Source organism: Acomys minous (genome assembly GCF_964271855.1).
Source record: "Acomys minous genome assembly, chromosome: 13".
Classification (NCBI taxonomy): domain Eukaryota; kingdom Metazoa; phylum Chordata; class Mammalia; order Rodentia; family Muridae; genus Acomys; species Acomys minous.
Genome location: NC_140495.1, coordinates 112,778,485 through 112,789,473, shown reverse-complemented (window position 1 = coordinate 112,789,473; position 10,989 = coordinate 112,778,485). Strand labels below are relative to the sequence as shown.

The window sequence follows — 10,989 nt, the reverse complement described above, 5'->3', positions numbered from 1 at the left end:
GACAGCACCATGAAGCACACAGCCATTTCCCAAGGTGATGGGTCAGGACCCATCTACCCACTTTCCTACTCATAGTGTTCTTTTTTTTTTTTTAATCCTCCTAAAAAGAAGTCTTTTAAACATTTTTCTCTTTGTGGGTCATTCTTTGATTTCCTTCCTTGTAATCACGCGTGCATACACACACACACACACACACACACACACACACACACACACACACACACCCCTCAGCCAGGCTGGCTGTACCTTCCAAGTGCTGAGATTTCAGGTCTGTGCTACCAGGCTAAATTCCTTTACTTTTTTTTTAAATTTAAGATTATTGTATTTCCTTACAAGAGGAACACTTCAACAGACTTTACATGTATCAATCACCCCTTTCCAAATTGGGTACACATCAAAAGTAACATCTATAGTACAGGGGATACTAGATAAACTAAGGTCAGATGGTAGGGGAGGAGAGCTCCCCTATCTAAGGACTGGGGGGGGGGAGGGAGAGGAGAGAGGGGATGGGATCAGGAGGGGAAGAGAGAGGGGTCCATAATTGAGATGTAAAGAACTCAAATTACAGAACAAGCAGGTAATTTATATTCCATGGGAATAGTTCTGAGACTGACAGAGATATAAATGTATAGGCATAGAGAGGCCTCATGTGGACCACAGATTCTGTGACTTACTATTAGAGGACACTACTAGTAAGGGAAGAAGGAAGATCTGTAAATGCCTTACATAGACCCATACAATGACCAGAAAACTAGCTTTAATTGTTCTGTGCATCCCGCACACCTCATACAATTATAATGTTAGACCTGTATAATACTTGTGAGAGATTATGTTTTCAGAACAAAATAACCAGCTGGATCGGACCTGACAGGAATCATTCCTCCGACCACGATGGACACTGAGATCCTGCATCCTCCTAGTTGCAGACCCGGATGATTCTGTTGCTTTTACCCATCAGATTTGGACAGCTTCCTGGACAGCATTGTAGAAAACTTCTGATCCAATTTGGACCACCATTTCAATCTCCTTCTAAGCCTGGAATCTCTCAACATTTAGGAACTGAACCACAAATGCAATCACTAGATTGCTTAACCATTTTCTCCAATTTTGGGGGGCCCACTCCAAAGTATTATGTGCCCCAATCGAACCTGAAGAAACCTTAAGAGAACTATGCCCCATTCTTTCCGGGGGCGGGGTGGGGGGGGAGAGCTTGTATAGGTTGCTGTTTGCTCACTTGATCTACAAATGCTGATTCTCATTGGGAGGTGGTCATAAGTCATTATTGGTCTTATACAGAGGAAAAATTAGGGGAAATGCAGGAACATCTCTCTTTGCCTTTATCTTGCATACATAGGCAAGGAGATGGGAACCGAAAAGAAAGAAAGGGAGATTTAGGAACACAGAGGGAGGATAGAACAAAAGCTAGATGATTGAACCTTCTCCTTAACTTAAGGCCTTAATTGTTACTTATAATGAATGTTATGTCTAAGTCATTGCTATAAAATTTAGTATATTGATACAAAACATGGGCATGTCAAATACGTGGCAGACTTTAACACAAGAGTATATATCCTAAGTCTAACAGATAGATATGACTCTATCGATATATGAGGTAAAATAGTTGAATAAGGTCTTCAGAAGCCTCAGAGACACACAGAATATGGCGTTTAAAGTTGTTCTTATGATCCTAAATTTCTTCAACAACAAGACAAGTTAACTCCTGACAACACCCAGCCAGCCTCAAAGAAGTTGATGAGCATCAAAGAACCTCCTTATGAACATGGCTTCAAAGGTGGCAAAATAGCCACTGGGCAAAATGTCCTCGTTCCTGCCGCAAGCAGAATCTAACTAAAAATGGGCAACTTAGATACAGGCAGAGTCGACATCTGTGCTCTGCCAAGTCAGGGAAAGCAAGTCCTCAATAGTTCCTGCCCTGCGAACAAGTCTGGCAGAGATATTGGGCCAGAAAGCTGGAGATGAGGCTCCAACACTGTAAAGTGTTTTGGGGGGCTGGTCAGGCAGTACACTGTCTTAAGTCAATTTGTGCATTTTGGAAGCTGCTAACCCACAATGCTGGTTCACTCAGGAACTTAAGTTTTATTCCTGCTCCAGTCTCTGAGCGGCACTGAAGACAAGATAGTATAGTTTTACAACCAAGAAATTAAGCTATTAGAGTTGAGATAAGATAGATATTGAATCTCGTTTGGAAATTTACCCAACGAGACAGGAAAGATATTTACTTCAAACTGGACGACTGCAGACGGCCAAGTCACTATGAATGTAACATGTATAGAACTCATTATTCTCATGATGGTCACATGGTTCTCCCTGCTGTATGTAGTTTGTTTTATTCGTGTATAGTAAAATAAAAGTATTAAAAAAAAAAGAAAACTAACATCATGGATGTTTTATTTAGATGTGGATTTTGAACTATTAATACAGATGCCAAGTTACTACACAAAACATCCACAGGAACTTTTTCCATTTTTTTTTTTTTTGAGAGCGTTTCTCCACATAACCCTGACTGCCCAGGACTCACTTTGTAGACCAGGCTGGCCTCGAACTCACAGAGATCCACCTGCCTCTGCCTCCAGAGTGCTGGGATCCTCTGTTGTTATGCTCGGCTTCATATGAATTTCTTAAAACACAAGATATTCATCAGACAAATGAGGCTAAATAATTAGTGACTAACTTATTTTAGGAATGGTTGGTTAATGGCTTTTGAGGAAATGTGTTTAGATTTTTTTTTTTTATTACTTAGTCTTATTCTAATTTATGTTTCTTTCTCTGTTTGAAGATCTATTGCCACTTGATAATTGGTCTGATTTTCCTTTCTTCAGACAGCCACTTCCTTGTGAAAGTTCTAGGGAAAATTCAGATTAGAGGAAGTGACTGGGTCCAGGGGCTGTCACCACAAAATATGGAATATAAACATATTTATATAGGGTGGAGCATATATACCCTGATATGCTGATTTGTTTGTTTTGTTTTGTGTTTTGAAAAAGCCTCTCTCTGTGTGGTTCTGGCTGTCCTGGAGATCACTCTGTCTTCAGAGTACTGGGAACAAAGGCGTGTACCATCATGCTTAGCTCACAGTGTTGTTTTGTTGTTGTCATTTGTTTGTTCGTTTTTCTTTTCAATGGCTTTATTTACATTATGTTATTTTCCCATGCAAAGCTGGGAAAGCTGTTGACAGAAACTTACACTGAGTGGGAAGGCAATCTCCTATTAGAAGTGGGCAACACAAGACTCACCTGGCGCATGAAAATAACACAAGGCTCATAACAGTGATCCCCCCACAGGGCTGCGCCTCTTCTCAGGTCTCACTGCTACATGACACTGTCAGCAGACACGCTCCAGGGTAGCCTGCCATGCACAGGGCAGCAGAGAGGCTGGCAGCCACATGCCAGCGATGACTGTACCCAGGGCTGTGTCGCTCTGCAGCCTTATACTAGTTATTTTAACTAAAGGAAGTTAGGAGCAGATGCTCCCTCCAATGCTCCAAAGAAAATAACTTTCAAACCATTTACAAACTCATCTGTTTTCTGGACCTAAGAGGCAATTGCATGTCCTCCTAGCCTTTCTCTGAAAGTCATTTACCATCCCCCCACATGCTGCATTCTTTTCCTCCCACACAGAAAAATGATGTAGGCCAGACTGTTCCTCAAATTCCTCCTGTTTCAGCCTCTTGAATGGTGGAAAAACACCATGTGTCTCCAAGGATGACAAAAAATAATAGTGCTTGTAGCCAGTGGAACCCATGAACTCACTTTCATGAGCTGTATTGTGTCAAGTATATTGGTATGTTTCTAGATTTACTTGCCATATTTACTGTAGTTAATCTTTTGAAACCTTAGTATGACTCAAGGCTGTGAAGAACAAACTAATTAGGAGTTGTTACTTTCTTCACCACCACCCACTTGCAGAATTTAAGGGTAGCTCCCCGCACACACTTTGTTTGTTTGTTTGGTTTGGTTTGGTTTGGTTTTTGGAGACAGGCTCTCTCTGTGTAGCCTTGGCTGTCCCAGACTCTCTTTGTAGACCAGGCTGGCCTCGAACTCACAGCGATCCAACTGCCTCTGCCTCCCGAGTGCTGGGATTACAGGTGTGCACCACCACGCCTGGCTAGGATGGTCTCACTTTTTAAAAGCCTTTGTTGGTTGGTTGGTTGGTTAGTTGGTTGGTGGTTGGCAGGGATTTTTGTTTTTGTTTGTTGTTGTTGTTTTAGGTCAGAGTCTCAATGGTACTGAAGAGATAGTTTAGTGGTTAAGAGTTCTTACTGCTCTTGTAGATGATCTCAATTTGGGTCCCAGCACCCAGCTCACAAACACCTGTAATTCCTATACCAAGGAACCTGACTCCTTCTTGCGGCCTCCGTGGACATCCTTACACACGTGGCACACATTTACACGGTTCACACATACATACCCATGAATAAAATTAAATCTTTTTTTAAAAAATGTCAATGTCTAGTTTAAGCTGGCCTCAAACTCATGTCAAACCTCCTGCCTTATCACAGCCTGGAATTACAGGTGTTGGCCACCACAAACTGTTTAAATGTCCATTTTTAACATGGTAAATGTCGTTAGAAGTAGCCTGCATAAAAACTCTTTGAAGTCTTTAGTAGTGACTAAGCACAAACAAGAGATCTTGAAAACAAAACATTTAGAATCTTGTAGGGCACCGCTCCTGAACAGGACTGAGAAAGCGGAAGGGACAAAGAGCACCAGGTACTAGGGGAAGAAGGGTCCTCCATAAGTCTCTGGTCTGCGGTTTTGTCTTCAAGGTGCTGAGGAAACGAAGAGCAACGGGTTAGGAATCCCCTCATCCTTTCTACAGCCTGCAACCTGTGTCAGCTGTCAAGTAAACACATGGTCTCACACCCATTGCATGAAGTTTTGTCTTCAAGGTGTCTGAGGAGAGGAAGCAGCTGGTTGGGAATTCCCGCGTTCTTTCTACAGCGTATAACTGCGTTAGCCGCCCAGTCCTTCCGTATGGACACAAGTTCTCTTTCCCACCGCAGGTCTGAATTCTTGAGAAAGCCACCCACAGTCACTGTGGTCTCTCCCCACAGACCTCAACGCTATAAAATCCATAGAAAGGAACAAGGTCTCAATCCTTGCTGGTCCTTCAGACACTGAGGATGGGGCCCGCAACACAGCGTCCTGTCTTCCTGCTGCTCTCAGTACTCCTGGCTGAAACCCAGAGCCTCGCTGGTGAGTGCAAGTCTGAAGGTAACAGCTTCAGCCAGCCTGAGGAGCACTGGACCCTGGGTAGCTCCCAGCAGCACCTGGAAGCCACCTCTCCTCACCCAGACAGATCCTCCTGCTCCCATCTCCATCCCGTGTTCTGAGCCCTTTCCTCTGTTCCCTCCTGGGCCGCACGAACCTGCTGAAGGTCCCAGGAGGAAGGTCAGGGTCTTACCTCATACTGCCCGCAGGCTCACACTCCCTGCGGTATTTGGTAACCACGACTGCATCTAAACCGGGTCTCCAAGATTCCCATGTCTTCAGCCTTGGCTATGTGGACGAAATGCAGTTCATGCGCTTCGACAGCGACGCATCTACTCAGAGGATCCAGGCACGCGGGTCTTGGGTGAAGAAAATGGGACCCAAGTATTTGGAGACGGAAAAAAAGAATGCCGAGAGTTATTCATACAGGGCCCGAGAAAACCTCCGGTTTGCAATTCAGGTCTATAACCAGAGTGATAGCGGTGAGTGACCCCTTCACCCTTCATGTGTCTGTGTCCCCCAGAGTCTCAGATCCTAGGTTTGGCCAGAGGCTGCAGGATGGGCAGGGACCCTGGACCCAAGTTCCCGTTTTAGTTTAGGTAGAAATTCCATGGATGGGCGGGACTGACTTTGGGGCTGTGGCAGTCTCGCATACCTTCCAGTGTTTTATTGGTTGCGACGTGGGGCCAGACCGCCGCCTCCTCCGTGGGCACTATAGACATGCCTTCGATGGCAACGATTATATCAGCCTGAACGCGGACCTGAGAACGTGGACTGTGGCAGACAAGACAGCTGAGATCACCCGGCGACAGTGGGAGAAAGATCGTGTAGCAGAGGACTTCCAGCCCTTCTTGACTTTGACCTGCGTTGATTTGCTACAGGAGCACCTGAAGGCAGGGAAGGAGATTCTACAGCGCTCAGGTACCAGGGTTGCGGGGGGGGGGGGGGGGACACGACTCTTCTATATGTACTCGGAGTAGGGCACTCGCCTCCTAGGAGGAAGGAAAATGAGGTCAGCTGAAATATTGCCACTCTCGATTGCTTCCGGAGGGGGCAGGGCGCACCTTGTTTTTCTGACCCAACACCAGACAATGACCAGAGCCCTGTCCCAGGGCTCACACCTCTCTCAGAGTCTCTCAGGATGGTAGGAGAGAAGATCTTTGAAAGAAGAAATAGCAGATCCCTTCAACCTGCAGCCCCTTGTGGAGGAACTATGGCCTCCTATAATATAAGCTTGGCTCTGGCCTCACACCCAGTAGCTGTGGAAGTCTGACTCACATGATGCTGAGTATCTAAGCTGTCCACCTAGAAATCTTTTTCATGGTGTCATGGTGGGAAGCTTGGGAGTTTTCTACTTTGGACTGCCTTCCCATAACTGTAGAGTTTTCTAAGGAATAAATTATACTGATGCCTGAGTATAAACTTCTTGTTTAGGGCTTGCATCCCTACTCACCTTGACTCTTCTGTCTATTACCAGGACAGGGACACGAATACGGCTTAAGTTACCAGAAAGAATATAAAATGCTAGAAATTTTCATGTGTTTTTCCTCAGATCCTCCAAAGGCACATGTGACCCATCACCCTGGATCTAAAGGTTACGTCACCCTGAGGTGCTGGGCCCTGGGCTTCTACCCTGCTGACATCACCCTGACCTGGCAGCTGAATGGGGAGGACCTGACCCAGGACATGGAGCTCGTGGACACCAGGCCCGGAGGGGATGGAACCTTCCAGAAGTGGGCAGCTGTGCTGGTGCCTTCTGGGAAGGAGCAGGATTACACATGCCATGTGCAGCATGAGGGTCTGCCTGAGCCCCTGTCCCTGAGATGGGGTAAGGAGGGTGTGGGTGCAGAGCCTGTTGTCAAGGAAAACAGGCAACTTTCTGAGTAGGATCAGTTGCTGAGCTGGGGGTTAGAGCCCTTCAACTCTTCCCTCTCTTACCCCATTTTGTTTTTTCTTCCTAGAGCCACCTTCTCGGCCCACGGTTGGAGTAACTGTTGGTATAGTTTTCCTTGGAGTTGTCATCATTGGAGCTGTGATTGCCATTGTGATGATGAGGAAGAAAAGCGCAGGTAGGGAAGAAATTGTGTCTGGGTGCTTTGTCTCCATCAAGCCTTAGATGGATATTTGCTCATTGGCTGTTTTGTTACTCTAAGACACATCTACACAAGAATGCTTACCCAACATGGGGCTCTGTGTGCTAGATTTTTTTTTTTTTTTTTGAGACAAGATCTTCTCTTTACATTCACCCTAGCTATCCTGGTAATGACTGTGTAGACCAGGCTGGTCTCAAATTCTGAGATCCACCTGTCTCTACCTCCTGAGTACTGGATCAAAAGTGTGTGTGCCACCATGCCTAGCAAATACTACCACTTAAAAAAAAAGTCTAGGGTGATGGGGGTACTCCACGACGTCATTATCCTGGATCCCTATCGGTCTTTTTCTTTCTCCAGATGTAGTTGCTCAGATGACTTTTCCAGGAATCTGCTTTCATCAGCCTATATCTACCTTGTACCATCTTGTCCCAGCTCTTGAACTCTCTTCATGCACTAGGGAAATACCTAGTAAGAGTATAGAAAGGAGCTGGAGAGCAAGTTCCTTTGTCACTTCCCAAACGTTCCTGTAGTTGGCCACCACATGAGGCCTCGGTTCCACCAGCTGAATGACCACATGCTGGACCTTGACTCAGCACATGGTGGTAAGAACAATCTGGAGCTCCCGAGAAGGAATTTAGCTCAAGGGTGACACTGACACAAGGGTGACAGGTTCCATGGGAGCTGTTTCAGCCACAGAGGCCAGTTCCAGGCAATCAGTGAGGTGACCCATGGTTTCTGTGCCTGGTGAATCCTGGGTGAGAACTGATGCTGGCAGGATAGTCAGTTGTGTTCTGGCTTTCTCCTGTTCTTCCTTTTACCCCAGAGCCCCGGGCACTCCAATAGCATATGTTAAATTCCTTTATTTTTTAAAATAAGGATTTGGATTCCATTATTTGTACCTAAAAGTAAGAAATCAGCCTAGGGAATTTTCAGATAGCAGCTGCTCAGAGACTCTTGTTACATAATTGCTTGCAGTGTTTTCTATCTGTGGCTACAGCTCATGGGAGAGAAAACTATACATTTGTCAAGATGACAACTGATAATGCACACCCTCCCTTTTCTTTCTCAGCTCTGCCCCCACCCCCCCACCCCCACCCCGCAATGCCCAAATAAAACCCCCCCCTTTTTTTTTATCATTGGCCATAAATCTTGTTCCAAAATACTGAAGACTCTTTCCACATCCCTCAGTATGTAGCCCAGAACTCACTTCTCCCTTTCCCGTTTGTCTGTTGATAGGAGCTCATGGCATACAGAGATTCTCTGAGGATGGAAGACCCCCCCTCAGTGGTATCATCCCTTGAGCTGGGGCCCAACGTAAAAGAACAAGAGGAGCCAGATAAGAAGATCCCTATTCTCTGCTTCCTGATCTACTGAGGTTTGGGGACCAACAGAAACCATGCTCCTGTTACCTTGTACCCCACCGTGCCTTATGCTGAGATGGAGTGTACCTTCTTAAATCATGAACCAGAATAAACTTCTTCCTTTAATTTTTTTTTTCTGTTTGGTATTTTGTCACAGGCACACATGCTGGTGGAATACTGCATAAATAATAAATACATCTTTAAAAAAAAAAGAGTAACAAAAATCCATTAGGCCTTGAGGCCTCTGCAATCTTTCTCTCCCTAATCTGGAGTGCTAGACTTACATATATGAGACGCCACACCTTGATGTGATAATGTATTGGGGGCAGGAGCTTTTCCTACTCACCCACTCTAGTTCCCAGATAAGTTACACAGAGACGTATTACATTTATTAACAAGCTTTAGGCAGCATAACTGGGCAGATATTTATTATACTAATCCTTTATGCGAGTCTTGCTATTTCTCCTGCCCAGATTTACTTGCAATGTTGGTCCTGTTTGTGCTGTTTCTCATCCATCAGGTCAATTCTTAATCACCACAGACTTTCTCCACCTCCTCTTCCCCCTTCCTCTCTCCTTTCTTTGTGGTCCCTACCTGAGACCCCAAGATTGGGAGTAAAATCTCCACCTACCTCTCTCTTCTGCCCAGATACAGGCTGTCCAGCTTCTTTATTAACCAATTAGAGATAACTGGGGAGCACAGCTTACACAACACTCACTGATCAGCATACTTGACAATGCCCTAGTGTGGACTGCAGCTCAGGGCCCAAAACTCAGTGTTTGAATACACCAGACCAACCCCCACCATGCCTGGAGGCAGGAACTACTTATGTAATATGCCATAAGTGAAGTTGACGCTTAGGAGGTCTTTGTCTACATCCTTATAACTCTGTGACCCGAACACCAGAAGCCTCTGCACCTACTTTGTTATACAGAGAATCTTGGCCCTTCATCAGACTTCCCAAATCTTTTGGTTTTGTTTATGAGTTTTTGTTGTTGTTGTTGTTGTTGTTGTTGTTGTTGTTGTTGTTGTTCGTTTGTTTGAGACAGAGTCTCACTATGTAACCTGGACTGGCCTGGTACTTACCACTCAGCCAGGCTGTCCTTGAACTCAGAGAGGGAGGCAACCATCTCCGCCCTGAGTGCTAGGATTAAAAACCTGTGTCATCTAGCCTGGCTTCTTTCTGAATCTTCTTGAGAAGTTCAGGGGACTCCTGTGCATAGGAAAGTCTGGGACCCCAGAGCTGCACAGTCTGTTCCAGGCGTGTGCTCTAATGAGATCACTGAGCACTGGAGGGGCCCGGGTTCAGCCCTGCTCTCTTTCTTGTCTACAATTAATCATTTGTTTGGTGATTTTATTCATCTCCAAGGTTTTAAGTATCACTTAATATAACCTCCCAAATAAACTTTTCCAGCCCAGACAAGACTCCCAAACATCACCAGACTTATCTGTTTCAATTGTCAACCTGGTTACTTTGTGTCCTGTCTGCAAACAGCAAATCTATTCTACTGCTTGTACAGCCCTAAAATTTTGGCATCGTCTTTACTTATTTTATAGTCCAGATTTAGTCCAGTGTTGTAATGCCTACGTTTTAAATGAACCCAAACTTCAATTTCTTTGCACTGATTTCTCTGCTCACACCTTACAGAAAAGCAACCACTGCCCTTCGCCTAAACTGCTAATGAATTTCCAATTGCACCTCCATTGTGCTTGCTTCTCACAAATTCGTACAGTTCTCAACAAGAATGGACTCTTGTTTTTTAGTTTATTTGTTTTTGAAACAGTCTATGAAGCTGAGCTTGCACAGGAACTGGGAAGCAGACACATGAAACTGAAAGTAATCTGGCTCTTGGTTTTGTTGTTGTTGAATTATTTACATATTGTAGACATTAATCCTCTTTCAGATGTAAGCTGGTAAAGATTTTCTTCCCATTCCTTTAACTGTTTTTTCACTCTGTTTATTTTGCTGGGCAGAAACTTTTCAATTTCATGTGGTTCCATTTGTCAGTCCTTGGTATTATGTACTGAGCCACGAATCCTTTTCCAAAATTCCTGGTCTACACATATATCAAAAAGATATGAAGATATTTCTCTAGCATATTTCAGAGTTTCGTGCTACATTTAAAACCTCTGAGTCTCTTTTTCTACAGGGTAAAAGATAGGGATGTAGTTTTGTTCCACATGGGGATATCAACACTGTGTGTTGAATGGGTTTGCCTTATTCCCCCGATATATGTTTTAGGCATTGTGGTTGAAAATTAGAGAACTGTAAGATTTGTGTGTGTGTGGGGGGGGGGCAATTAG

At 44.7% G+C, this 10,989-nt stretch overlaps 1 protein-coding gene across 1 annotated transcript; it reads left to right on the top strand.

The window, feature by feature from the left end:
• Positions 1 to 5,133: 5,133 nt before the first annotated feature.
• LOC311581530 (H-2 class I histocompatibility antigen, Q10 alpha chain-like) lies at positions 5,134 to 8,799 on the top strand. The gene is made up of 6 exons (XM_084753898.1): positions 5,134 to 5,216; positions 5,441 to 5,713; positions 5,877 to 6,152; positions 6,784 to 7,059; positions 7,193 to 7,300; positions 8,561 to 8,799. The coding sequence occupies exons 1-6, from the start codon at positions 5,144 to 5,146 to the stop codon at positions 8,623 to 8,625; spliced, it is 1,071 nt and encodes a 356-aa protein (XP_084610024.1). The 5' UTR covers positions 5,134 to 5,143; the 3' UTR covers positions 8,626 to 8,799.
• Positions 8,800 to 10,989: the final 2,190 nt, after the last annotated feature.